This window comes from Bradysia coprophila (assembly GCF_014529535.1).
Source record: "Bradysia coprophila strain Holo2 chromosome IV unlocalized genomic scaffold, BU_Bcop_v1 contig_84, whole genome shotgun sequence".
NCBI classification, from domain to species: domain Eukaryota; kingdom Metazoa; phylum Arthropoda; class Insecta; order Diptera; family Sciaridae; genus Bradysia; species Bradysia coprophila.
Genome location: NW_023503376.1, coordinates 5,661,832 through 5,676,117, shown reverse-complemented (window position 1 = coordinate 5,676,117; position 14,286 = coordinate 5,661,832). Strand labels below are relative to the sequence as shown.

Genomic DNA, 14,286 nt, shown 5'->3' with positions numbered 1-14,286 from the left:
TTGAGGGTACCAAATTTTTGTCCAATTGTTATTAGAATTTCAGGCACTATCGATTGAAACCATAACCACCACTCTCTCTGCAGACAGGATGGGCTATGCACCACTGTCACCGACGGTACGGATGAAAATCAAATTTTTTTGTGGAACCTTGTTCAGCGCTCCGAGTTGACTAATAATATCCAAAAATATCAAAAGTGCATCGAAATGCTCAGTAAAAATTCATTCAACCGCACCGTGTGTGTTAATATCTGTCAGCTTCAAAAGTAAATCAATCTCAATTGGGTGTATTGGGTGGGCAAGAAGAATAGAATTTACATTTTTTGTAGAAAGGTCTGTCGAACATTCGACTTGTCAGGCAAGACATGGACCTCAACTAAAATTTTAATTTTTGAATTCAATCCGTATTCACTTGGCTCTTGGTCCTGTACATACTCTACATCAATCATTGAAAAAATAGCTTGGACACGATAACAAGAAAACTTTCTCTTTCCTCTTCCAGGCAGCAAAATTGACAACCGATTTCTGGAGCACCACAAATTTCGATTATTTTTTAATGTAACGACAATACCTCAACAGGAGGCTCTGAAAGCTGCCGAACTTACACTAAGCCGAAAAGTAATATCCCACGATAAAATGCGCAATCACAGATTACTGGTGTACGACATCATCAAGCCTGGCATCAAAGGGAAAACCGATCCCATATTTCTACTGTTAGACGTCAAAACCGTAAAAACAGATAGCGGCGAATCGATCAAGCTGGATGTACTGCCAGCTGTGGAACGATGGCTGAAAAAGCCCAAAAATAACAACGGACTGCTGGTTCAGATCACGTCCGGTAAAAGCAATAAAGCTCCACTCTATCGGCACATACGATTGAAACGGAGCACCGAAGATATGGATGATGATTGGGAACAGCAACAGCCGTTCCTGTACACATACACCGACGACGGTCGGAACAAGCAACGTTCCATACGGGAAGTGATTGCTACCAGACACAAGCGTGCGACAACGCGAAGGCAGCACCGAAGAAAAGATGGCCGACAGATTTGTCAACGAAAGCCACTCTACATAGACTTTACCAGTGTGGGATGGAACGATTGGATAGTGGCGCCGCCAGGATATGATGCGTATTACTGCGAAGGCGTTTGTCCGTTCCCATTGACCGATCATCTCAATTCGACGAATCATGCCGTCGTACAGGGTTTGGTTAATTCGGCCGATAAAAAAATTGTTCCTGGACCGTGTTGCATACCGACCCAACTGAATCCCATATCAATGCTGTATTTAGACGATCAGAACAAAGTAGTGCTAAAAAATTACCAAGACATGATGGTCGTCGGATGTGGCTGCCGGTGAAAATGGTAAACATTTTTGTTGTGTTGTGGCGCGGGGGGCCTACTGAATTGTTTATAAATATCCAAATTATATATAGTCGCATGTAAATAGAACAAACAAACAAACAAAATGAATACAAAAAAGCCAAATCGGCACAGCCGAAGAATTTAGTGTAATAATGCTTACTGTAGTGTGCAGACCAATCAGTTTGAGTGATTTTGTTAGGCAGTGATGGACGAGGAGATGAGAATTTCTAACAGAAAAATGTTTGAATTTTCGGTGAAGAAATTTTTGTTAAAATTGTGGTATGAGACAATTGGAACCGGTTAGAGCGAGGTAACGTCAAATAACAGTGCCAATAGAACTTGATTGATTGATTGATTGATTCGAACTTCGATTGCGATAAACGTTTCAAAGAAAAGAAATTCAAGCCTTAGCGTGGCAATGAAATTTACGTCATTGATCGATGTATCAGAGCTTTGTTGGCTTCTCTAAATGTTTAGTGGGAGTCCTAACGCAAAATATCTAAAATTCAGTTTTGTAATGTGAAAACAATTACCAGGTCACATGACTGGACATATGGGCCGATCGGTCCAGTCCCGATGCACTTTTCAGGTCTTAGTGTCTTGAGTAGCACCTAATTCCATACTGGCACTTGGAGGTCATTCAAAGCTTCAAAGCATATTTTATACAAAGAAAAAGTGTGAGGACTGCATCGTGCCGCGTCCTATTCACGCCGTAAGTGTGCCTAAAATTTGAATTTTAAGTGAACGATTCGATGAAAAAGTGAACCGAAAAATACATTTCAACGCTTCATTATATGAAAATGACGCTAGAACTCGTTCAGGAACTAAAAATTCGTTACGCAAAGTGAAGATTTTGACAGATTTTATATGAAAGAAGTGTCAAAATCCTCACCAGTGAAACTTAACGAAGAGTTTTTGAACGAGCTCGTACGTTAGAAAGACCTCCGCACTTTCTATTTTGAAATACAGTTCTAATTGTAGTGCGTGGGCTGAAATAATCGCGTGATCAACCATCTTGGATCGGTCATGGGCCTGAAAATTTAAGTTCGTTTCATACTTCATTTTCCATGAAATCTCTGTGGTACCTCTAGCAATTTGTTAAGGCCCGTCATTGGGAAATGACAGGACAGTTTCTCGAAAATGTATGGAAAATTGTATCACAAAAATTCACCGAAAAAATTCAAAGTAATTCACCTTTTATACTTTCCATTGTATTCGGGCATAGTCTCTTTAGGTCGCCAAGGCATATTTGAACACTAAAACACTTTTTACTCGATGCAAAAACAAAAAGTTTTTTTTGTTTTGTCGCGACAAAAACACAGAAAATATTTCGACACAACTGTGACATTCCGCTACTATAAGTACTAGAATGAATGTTTGCTGTGTTCACTTCGGCGGTAAGATATTTTCATTCAAAAAAGTGTCGGGCATATTAAAAAAATCATGAAACAGTTGACAAAGGGTAGCGTATACATTTAATAATGCTCATCGACCATTTTTTAAAGCTTTGCGAGAGCTCAGCGGACATTCTTTCAACGATGAGAGAACATTTATTAAAAATTTAGCCTCTCGTAAGACTGCGCGACGAGAGAAGAATTATTAGAGCTCAGCGGAGGTTTGTTAAAGCTCAGCGGAGAATTATTCGACCTCAGCCGATATTTTTATTCAAAGAGTTGGCACAATTAGACTCAGCGAAGTCTTGTTAGCTTACCAAAGAAGTGGGAGAGGTTACAATTTTAATAAATGTCTACCATCGTTGAAGTGTCGGACACTTTTTTGAATGAAAATATTTTACCGCCGAAGTGCTGTGTTCATTTTAGTACTTATAGTAGCGGAGTGTCACAGTTGTGTCGAAATATTTTCTGTGTTTTTGTCGCGACAAAACAAAAAAAAACTTTTTGTTTTTGCATCGAGTAAAAAGTGTTTAGTGTTCAAATATGCCTTGGCGACCTAAAGAGACTATGTCCGAATACAATGGAAAGCATAAGAGGTGAGTTTCTTTGAATATTTTCGGTGAATTTTTGTGATAAAATTTTCCATTTATTTTCGGGAAACTGTCCTGTCATTTCCCAATGACGGGCCTTAAAACTAAATTTCAATTTGTAGAGTTAATGAGCTTTTGTTAACTTAACGAATGTCAACGAGAACGATACCGTGAGAAACGCAACCTTAAATTGAACCATCGTTACAGACCTATTCGTTGTCATTGTTTTCGATTAGTTTCGAAAGGAAAGTTTGTGACGATTTCAAAAAGATACAAATGTCGACGTAGGCTCCCAGTATCGATAATACTAAACGTAGACCCTGAACGGAGCTCGTAATTCAATTTTTAATCTCAATTTGTGGAAATTATTTCATCTCGAGTCCGTGTTTTTTGTCGATTAAAAAATACCGTCGGTAACAAAAATGAATCTGGCATACGAAGATACCACCTCGGTACGAATTTTCCATCAATGATTATTATCATCGACTTGAAAACAGTGACTCAGGCAAAGTTGTGTAACTCTAGCAGTTAAACTCTGTGTCGTTTTATTACACAGCTAATGGTCTGTGAAGGTACAAGAAATCGAGTTTTTTTTCATTGCACGGAGATTCCGCATCTTTAATAATTAAATTTAAAAGAATTGCACATTGTAAGCGTTGCAAAACACAACGTCTACCTGTCTAGTGTTTTATAAAATGAATTCAATATTTTTTTGCCCCTACTATTCCTCTCTTAAACGATCACGTATCCAATTTCCCAGCAACAACAAAAACGAAACAATTATCACCTTTTGACTGAAATGTTTTCTTTTTCGTTCGTTCGTTTTTTGTGGTTCTTCTTCTTCTCAATCCGTATGCAAAATAGCCATCGGTAGAGGCTATTATAATATCACACACAATGTGCGTTTAAGCGAATGGATATGTTGCCGGAGAACAAAACACAAAAATTCGCTGCTGTGATTCTTCTTTGTTTGAATTTTATCCCCCTGTTTGTTGTTGATTTTATTCGGTTTGAAAAGACATTTTAATTCGTTCTTTTTATATCAAATCGACGGTGGTATACACCAGGCACATTCAACTTTTATTTATTTTTTTAATGAATTACATGAAGCTCTTCGACATAAACGGCAATTAATTTCAAACATGCGGGATCGGGAAAGCTTGCAGTGAATTTTTAAATGGAAAAGTTTCGTAAATTGAAATTAACGGACAAGTGAATTTTAAGCGTGCAAAGTAACTTACATTACCTGCATCTCACTATCTTATTCAAGCATTAGTGGCAGGGTTTTTTCAGCATATTACAAAGTGGTGGGGAGCCATGTAATAAGTACCTCTTACACTTTAATAGTAAATGTTGTTATGCTTGTAAATACCCAATCGTACTTTGAAGTTCAAGACTTCGCTTGGCTAATATGTATATTTTACGGGATATCTCATTAAGTGAATCAAAATTCCACTAAAATTCAGAGTTTAGAAAAAAAAAATCGTTTCCTCTCTTCGTAATCTTCGTACGGGTGAAATTGAGACTTACAAATGTTCTAAGCGAAAATTAAGAGCCTTTTAGAGCTGTTAGTGACGGTTATCACTAGTGACTAAAACGGTCTCAAAACGGATGTTCAAAAAATTGAAGTACAAGATTTCACGCAGATTTTTTTGGTAAAATTTTGGTTGTTTCCAGTCAAATTTTTTTTTGGTAAAAATTATTTGGCAGATGATGAGAAAACCTAAGCCAGCTTGTTTGAACTAAAATTGGGTGTAAAATTTAATTTTTGCGTAACGAAGCTGAAAGCGTCAACTCTAGCGATATCATTCATTTTAGAAATTGTACTTCAAAGACTGCGTCACACTTTTCTCGAAGAGATTTTTGTTGGGATATCAGTCGTTTTAGAACACTGCTTTTTATAACAGTTTATAACAGAAATTCGAAAATTTGGCGAAATTTGAAAATTTGACGAAAATCGAAAATTTGACGAAAATCGAAAATTGGACGAAATTCGAAAATTTGACGAAATTCGAAAATTTGACAAAAATCGAAAATTTGACGAAAATCGAAAATTGGACGAAATTCGAAAATTTGACGAAGAAAGTAATTCTCTATCTGCCCACCATTCAAGAAATATCTCCAAAACCCCAATTGACCCACCCATTTCCAACTTTTGACATTTTTCACAAATGCCCCTCTGTTCGACTCGTAAAACTCTGAGACTTTGCCGAAGAAAGTAACTCTCTATCTGCCACCATTCACAAAATAACTCTAAAACCCTAATTGACCAACCCATTTCTAACTTTCGACATTTTTCACATATGCCCCTATGTTCTACTCGTAAAACTCTGAGACTTTGCCGAAGAAAGTAATTCTCTATCTCTCATAACCCAAAAAATATTAGTCCTTTCATCCTACGCTCGAGTAGCTCAAAATTTGGTCACTCTAATCACTCTAGCTCAAACGAATCTGCCCCGATTTTTTTGTTCGAATCGTGTTACGAATACCTTTCATTTGATGGGTCGCACGCCTCTGTAGGTTTCAATACAGCTACGCTACAGCCGAAAACGCGTTCCCGACCCTCGAAAACCACACTCAGAAACCACTTCGAGGCCAATAAAACAAAATTCTGGTTTTTCCTGGGGTAATGGCGTATCACATTTTCATTTTTATGCCCACCCTGAGACTCCTGCAAAATTTCATGGAGATTGGCTGACTAGTTTCCGAGATCGACCGTCGATAGATAGATAGATAGATAGAAACATACAGAGTAAGTTGAAAGATTTTGATTGTTTGGGAAAAGTCAATTTGGTGTATTTTGTATGAAAAGTGACCAATTTCAAAACGATGTATCTCCGGCAATTTTAAACCTACATAGTCGAGTGATAGCTCGTTTTGCTCGTATTTGAAGCGAGAATATGATAGAATATGTTTTGTGGTGATATAAACCAAAGGGTAGAAACTGAAATATTCGGCTATATATAGTTGCCGCGTCTCAAAAAATTTTCTTCGTTCTTTTTTTGGAAGTTAGACTGCGTCAAGTCCTCCGCTATCGCTCCGGACATGATTTCTTTAAAATATTTAGTTCAAATGAAGTAACAGATCCAGTAAAACCATGAAACATTGCTGAATTGCTTGCTATCTGTAGAATATTCAAATATTTAATTTCATATTTTGTAACTGAATTCTCGCTCGAATAAAAATAAAGAAAAGTTCTGATTGGCACTGTTATTACAAGTCCTCTTCATTCGAAAAATCAATCGATGGAAATGAAATGGAAGTAGCACGGAAATTTGCATGAAAATGTTAAATTTGCTTCAAACAAAAGAAAATGGCAATGCATGCCGATTGTTAAAGAAAAGACTAATGAATTTGTCTCCCTCAATCGTTTAAAAATGTCTAATTTAAAAGAACGATGTTCGTCGGAGCTTTCGTTCCAATTTCTTTAATAGTTGATATGCAACGCATTTTTTCCCCTCGAAAAGAGGAAAGTAATTCTTTGTATAAATTTGTCTTTCCTTTTTGTTGTTAAATAGAAAAGAGAAGAAAAACCTCTGTGTAATATAAAAAAAAGTCTAATTTAATTCCCTCTCTCTGTAAGGAAAAAATATTTATTAAATTAAATTAGAATAATTTAGAGAACAGAAATATATATAAAAATGAAAGCTCGACGATTAGGACGTAAGTTTTGAAATATTTATAGCAATACACATGTGTCATAAAGGAACAGAAAAAAAGTGTGAAAAGATGTGGAAAAGAAAATGTTTTTTTTTAAATTGTGAATCAAGTCTGATTGAATGGTTGAATGGATCGAGTAATGTTGATGAAATAAAAATTTAAGTTAAATAAAGATGCCACTCTTATAACTTTGGAAATTGTTTTCTTTCTCTCTATATGTCTGATGATTACATACAATACACGCAAAATTCAAAACGTAAAAATGCTGCATTTGTAATTGTGTCTAAAACTTAAGATTTTTATTCTATTTTTCCAATTTATCATTGTACAGTTGATACTATATTTTAGTGTAAAATTCTAATTTTTATTATTATATTTTCGCTGAAAATAATAAAAATGTCACAGTTTCGATTCTTGTTTCTTTATTTTTCTTGTGGTTTGTGCTTTGAGAGCTGTGCAGCCGGACGTTTTTCGCTGAGATTCAACGAACTGGGAGCTCGAGTGAGTTCGATGAAGAGAGAGATGGCGAATAGCAGGCGCCTGTTAATTTAACAACCAACCCAAACAGCTTCAAAATCAATAGTTCCTTACGTGACGAGAGGCGAAAAGTTGAAAGGTTCAGTTTTCGTGTGAAGTCATGAAAACAGGACCTTTAATTTTTTATCCCGGGTTTTGTAATGTATAGGATAGGATAAGATGGGCAGGAAAGCTGATGCTTTCCAAGCACCAAGCCTGCCAGTTGGCCTACATTACCCATATTTTTGAGAGATTTTACACTGACAAAAAAGTTTCGAAAAACTCACCTGTCGCAGGTAACTTTGTCTCCAGGTAATCTACATTATCTGCAGCAGCTGTATTCGAAACTTTTTTGTCAGTGTAAAATCTCTTAGAACATAGGTGTCGCTAGTAGTTGACTTTTTTTTGAATAACAATTGTGACATTAGCATGTGACGTATGAGAACTGTGTTCAACATTTGCTGTTGTTTTCTTAGAGACCAATTACGGTCGATAGAGCTGACTAGTGGTAACTAACAGCAGAGACTAATCATTTACGATTAGGAAAAACCCGATGAACTATGTCTGAAATGGGAGTCGAACCCGTTACAAGACATCTACCGATTGAGCTACCTGGACGTTTACATTTGTAATGCTCGTGTTTCGGCCCTATGGTAATCAAAAGCATGAAAAAAAAGAGTTTTATCTCCTATGTGCTGCGAAAACTCATTTTTCACAGGAGGCCCGCAAAGGAAAACATTACTTTCTCCGCACTTAAGAGGTAAAATAAAATGGATAACTGTGCGGAAAATCGTTGTTTTGACTCGTATGTTTGTATACTTCGCCTTCGGCTCAGCATGCTCCACACTCTTTAAAACAACGATTTTCCGCACAAGTATGTTTTCTTCGATTACACATTCATAAGATGGAATCGACACAAGAAATACTAGCATTTGTTGTTAACAGATTTTTTTACATAACTTTGTTTTCCCTAGGGTCGAGAGTGGCTTATAACAACCCTGAGAATGAAAAGTAAATTGACTTTAGCCTTATAAGCATGTAAAATCCACCACTTAACACGGGATAAAAGGGAAAAGTCCGGCTTCGTCGCGGGTCAACAAAATACACATGAAAACTATACTTTTCGCAACAAGTGACGAAAAGTAGGTCTTTCCTTTGCTTTAATTGCGAAAGACGTTACATAAAACTCGATGATAAATAACTTTTTCATCTTTTAATCTCTTGTTACGTAAAACGCTAAAATTAGCTTAAGAAGAGCACTGTTGGAAGAACGAGTAGTCGACTCCTACTAGTTGGGTCATTTCTAATCAGGTTGCCTGTAGAAACAGAAAGCTTCGTAATAATTCCAAATATGGAAAAATTATCAGTTTCTCCTCATCCAGTGCAAATGACAACTTCAAAAAGAAAAAGAAAAATTGACCTGCACATCAAGTTTGATGTCATTCCTAAAGTAATCGAACTGTTTTATTACTGACTGCTTTCAGTTGCCATGATATCGCCTCTACTCTGAGGACAGAGCACTGAGTCGCTTAAAACGGGGTCAAAAATATTCATTTTTCAAAAATTGTTTTCGAAGCCATTTCTTTGAGTTTTAATAAAATTTCTGAAGAAGATTAATTTCATCAATCACAGCGCTTCTTCTAACATGAACATAGAACATATTTGTAGGTTGATGATATCACCGTGTTTCTTTTATACTCCTCCAAATTTGACATTTGTCAATTCAGTGATCTTGCTAGGAGCAGTCAATCGAATATTAAAGTGAGTGGGAACTTTGTAGAATTAAATGGAGCTTACCACAAGAACGAACAAAGCAAATTTGCGTACGCCCAGGCGTCCCACTTGTCCGAAATTTTACACATTTGTCCGAAATTGTCCGAAATGTCCGAAATTTTCTTCAAGATTTGACCGGAATGACATATTGAAATTTATAAAACCGTCTATACAAAAAAAAAATCGCCTGCGGCGCGCTACACAAACTTTTAATTGTACTTTCAATCTACCAATATTTTCTACCGAACTTTTCATCGTAATGAATATTTGAATAAATATTTTGCATCAATTTCTGAAAACAGTCACATTGAGAAAACCCTGCTCCTGCATCAAATTTTGGCTGACTTTTTTAATTTTAAAAGTTGTCAAACTACTAAATACATCTAAAATTCTACCAAGTTCTTGATTTTAGAAACTACTTCTTTTTTGAAATCTTTTCCTTGAAGTTTTAAGTACGAGACATACTTTCTTTTACAATGAGAAAATTTCTGGATCTAAATAAGTTTTGCTCGCTTCGCTCGTACTTGTTATTTCACATTTTTTTCAGTGACTAATAAGTGACTTCCTTAAGAGGAACCAGTACTTTGCTGAAAAGCATACATTTGGGCGATTTTTAAATACTGGAATTTAGTTTACTTTTGATGATATCTTTCCACGAGAATCCTTTTTCAAGAATGTACGACCGCAATTCCGACCACGAATGTGTTAGCTTTCAACAGAAAATAGATTTGGTTGTAGCAGTTTGACCAGCTCTGAGAACAATGAGCTGTTTATGAAAATTTCGTTAAACTGCTCACTTTTCTCAGAGCTGGTCAAACGACTACAACCAAAACTAATTTTTATTTAAAGCTAACTAATTCGTGGTCAGAATTGCGGTCGTACATTTTTCAAAAAGGACCGGTGCCTCTTAATAATTTTTGACTAAACGAAGCAAACTCTTGCGAAAAATTTCGGAGAAAATATGTTTTGATCAAAGAATTGAAAATCGTACATAAAATACGCTTTATGCTTTCGGCAGAAACTATTATCATCCCGGTATGACGGGCTTTTTCATGTTTTCCCCGAAGCTCCTTTTGGTAGCCAGTTCGGCACTGGACAATCTTGAATATGTTCGGCCAGGCTTCAGTTAATTAAAGAATTTAACACTAACTTTTGTAGAAAGCTGTTAGATTTCGGGTCCCCTATTCTGGTCTCACGTTGAGAAAATCTTCTACTTTAAAAAAAACTTCAGCAAATTTTGTGTATATCCTGCTCATTTCATTTAAAACCTTGTTTTTTGTTGATTGAATGGTTTCAAATGACTTGAGAGCACCTCGGTTGCGATTTTTTAGTGAAAATTAAAAAAAAAATTGTCCGAAATCTTTACAGTAAATGTCCGAAATTTTTCTGAAAAATTGTCCGAAATGTCCGAATTTCGGACAAGGCAAAATTTAGTGGGAGGCCTGGGGTACGCCTTCATTTCTTTTTTGTTGATTGTTGAATCAGTTGGACCAATTCTCTCAAATAAGTTATAGTAATCGTTCACAGTTTATCATCGATTGTTCAATATTTAGCGTACCTAATCGTTAATGCTTAAAAGGTCATATTAGTGCATATAACTCTTTAATAATAGCAGAACGAAAGCATTATTCTTTCAGAGCGTGATTTTCATTTCCCTGCAAATGGGCTTAACTTTTCGTTCATCGTTTCTTATGACATTATAGCCTTTGAAATAGCTCATTTACCATATTGTACCACACTATACAATCAATGTTAATCTATTACCCTTTCACATGCGGCAAACAAATGACCGGTCGAGTCTGTTACTACTTCTTGATATTATGCTATTTATATTGCTGAATATCCTTATGCTCAAAACAAACGAGGCATTGAAAACGTGTTTTGGTCCTAGTTTTCATTGACAGGTGCAGCAGTCGCAATTTTGAATAGAAAAAGTTCTAACTTCATTTGACAGTTTCGAAAATTTCGTCATGAAAAAAACACGTTTTCAATGCCTCGTTTGTTTTGAGCATTAGGCAGGTCAGTGATGATATTTGCAACTTACGCATCCTGTGTGCAACGTTATATTTTCATATATTTTACTGGTGCGAGTGGGTGATTGTTTCGAAATGCTAAATTGGTTGGTTTTCAAGATTTCTTTATTTCAAATAATGTGCATAAGGATGCTCGTATTCCTGGTCAAAGATGCCATCACTCACATTGGCAACATTTTGTTTGCGATCTGTACGGATATTCCATTGATACCGGTGATGGTTCAGGATATCTTCTTGATGAATAGTAATCATTAGACTGCGGATACATTTTTCTCATCGGAACATCAGCTCTTCTTCCTGAATAGTAATCATTAGATTGTGGAACCCCTGATGATATATGTAACTGCATTATCTGCAATCAAATGTCAATTGGTTGTATTTGTGAGAAATTAATTTCTGCTTTACTTTCAACTTCGAACAATTAATGTAGAGAGTGTTATGATGAAAGAGAAAGAGATATTTTGACAAGTACCCCAAGACAAGTTATAGTAAACTGGTCTTCGGTCCTCTCGCTCTCAACGTACCACGTTGAAAGAGAAGTAAATACTTTGACAAGTACCCCAAGGCAAGTTATAATAACTAGTCTTCGGTTTTCTCGCTCTAACAGTCTATTAAGAACCTTTTAGCGAATGTTGATTTGAGTTTTAATTGAATTTTAATTTTGGCGGAAAATTTCAATTTTCTGAAGAATTATTTAAAAAAATTCCACCAAACAATGCACCAAAGCTTACCACAAGAACGAACAATGCGAATACTACGAACGCCTTCATTTCTTTTAGCACAGTGTTGAATCAGTTATACGAATTCTTTCAAATAACTTATGACTTTAATCAAAAGTTGGTTTAGCTTTTATAGCATTTGGTGGAGATTTATCATTGATTACGATGAAATCATTCGTGGCGCAGTAGTAAGTTACCGTGACGCAAGTCCACTCTACAAAAAATCGCGATTTTTATATTATCAAAAACGTTGCACTTTACACCGAAAAGTTCTAACGTAAGGGATTAGGTATGGAACTAGGTCAAATTTATGTGTTCTTCTTATTTTGCCTCTTCAAGTTAAAATTTCAGTATTCCATATCAGATCGTAATGATTAGGTCCTCATGAATTTAATGTTTTCAGCCACTGATGATGGCATCTATTTGATGACGAAATTTGTTTTGGCAAAAAATGAATTTATTTCGGACGAAATTGAGCAATACAAATGTTTTCTACAATTATTGATAACATCATACCACGCTCATCGATTTCTAATTAATTAAAATTTCATTTACAAAAAACAGGGAAACTCTTTTGTACGCGTAATCATCCGAGCTGCAAGCGTCACACATTCTGATATCAAAACTTTGTAAGTAGATGACTTGCGTCACGACTCCCTTTTAAGAGGTTTTTGTGTGATTCGATTTGTAACATTGTAACGCACCAAATTCAATCATGCAGCTTCGTAGATTAATTAGTTACGCAGTGCATATTACATTTTAATAACAGCAGAACGAATCCATTTATTGTTTTTAGAGCTTGACTGCTTGACATTGACGTCAACAGTTCTATCATTTTATAAGGAAAATCAAAGAAATGTTGCGCTTCCCAATCAATAGATTTATCTTTTAAGAGCTTTCTAATAAGCTCATTCGGCTTATATCTACGCGCAGCTTATCAGTACGGCAAGTTAAATTATATCAATTAATTAATAATTACACTTGCGGTAAATTGGGTGCTGACATGTCTTATTTAAGAGTTTTTGTAGCTTTCTTTCCACAAAAACTTCGTTTAGCAATTGTAAATCTAGACTTTATTTGGTCAGGTATGCGCTTGCGACACTGACTCGAAAAAGTCCTTCTGGTGTTGTATGAACAAAATTTTAATGAACAACTTTTCCATTCACACAAATATAAAAATCCTTTCGGGTAATGCCCGAATATCCAAGGCTGTAAACTTACCTATTCCAATTAAAAAGCTTTGTTTTGCTAGAGCTTTTTAGACCCGTACGAAGTACTGGGGTCTTATAGGTTTACGCATACGTTTGTAACACGTCGAATTGGACTCCCTGAGTAAGGGGAAACCTATTGTGGTTGTCTAGAGATGCCAAATCCACGAAAAAAAAAATGTCCGTCTGTCCGTCTGTCCGTCTGTCTGTCTGTCTGTCTGCACGATAACTTGAGTAAAACGCATCCGATTTTGAAAATTCTTTTTTTTTCCCGTTTGGTAATGTCAAAAGACAGGCTAAGTTCGAAGATGAGTGATTTTGGATCGACCCCTCCCGAGCTGTGGCCCAATAAGTGCTTTACGGTTTTTCGAAGATATCTCAAGACATTTAAACGTTAAACTTGTAAGTGATACGTCAAATAAAAGGTATTTACAATAGCGATCGACAAAAAAAAGTTTTTGGAAATCGGATGACCGACTCGTGAGTTAGACCCCTTGGTGTGGAACAGGCACGGGGCGGCAAGCAGTTTTTGCTTGTAGGTCGGCAACATTTGAACATATTTCGTCTGTTTTAGCTTTATTAGATAGGTATTGACCGTACCAATCAGGGAATTTTTTTTTTATGAAAATATGTTCTCCGGAGCGTGAGCTAGGTCTCTTGGAGTGAGCTCTTATCTGGCTACTCGGAAGTACAGTGAACGTGGTGTATTTTGACAATATCTCGAGTAAATTTTGACCGAATTTCATGAGTTTTTTTTTGTTTGAAAGGTATTAACGAATGTAAAGCGTCGGTACTATTTCCGGTCTCCTAACAAAATGGCTGCCGGCGGCCATATTGGATTTTAGTAAAAACGATATAAAGTGGGAAAATTTGTACTTAGACAGTTTCTGTTAACATGGAAATAATTAGTTATGTGTGTGGGGTTTCAGGGATTCCATATATGGACATCTATATATACACCTATATACAGCTATATTGAGCTATATACAGGCATATAGAGCTATATAATAGCATATATTCCTCTGTGAAATG

At 36.1% G+C, this 14,286-nt stretch overlaps 1 protein-coding gene and 1 long non-coding RNA gene across 5 annotated transcripts in view; one reads left to right on the top strand and one right to left on the bottom strand.

Moving 5' to 3' along the window:
• LOC119072877 (protein decapentaplegic) overlaps positions 1–1,532 on the top strand; it is a 44,782-nt gene extending 43,250 nt beyond the window's left edge. For all 4 annotated transcript variants that reach the window (XM_037178186.1, XM_037178187.1, XM_037178185.1 and 1 more), the window contains one exon: positions 500–1,532. In XM_037178186.1, coding sequence (XP_037034081.1) covers positions 500–1,356 — 857 coding nt within the window. In that variant the 3' untranslated portion in view covers positions 1,357–1,532. The remainder of the gene's footprint in view (positions 1–499) is intronic.
• A 9,881-nt stretch (positions 1,533–11,413) lies between these two features.
• LOC119072855 lies at positions 11,414–12,153 on the bottom strand. Its single transcript, XR_005086938.1, has 2 exons — positions 12,059–12,153; positions 11,414–11,679 (listed from the first exon to the last, which is right to left on the bottom strand). It is a non-coding gene; the product is annotated as an uncharacterized LOC119072855 (long non-coding RNA).
• Between the last annotated feature and the right edge of the window lie 2,133 nt (positions 12,154–14,286).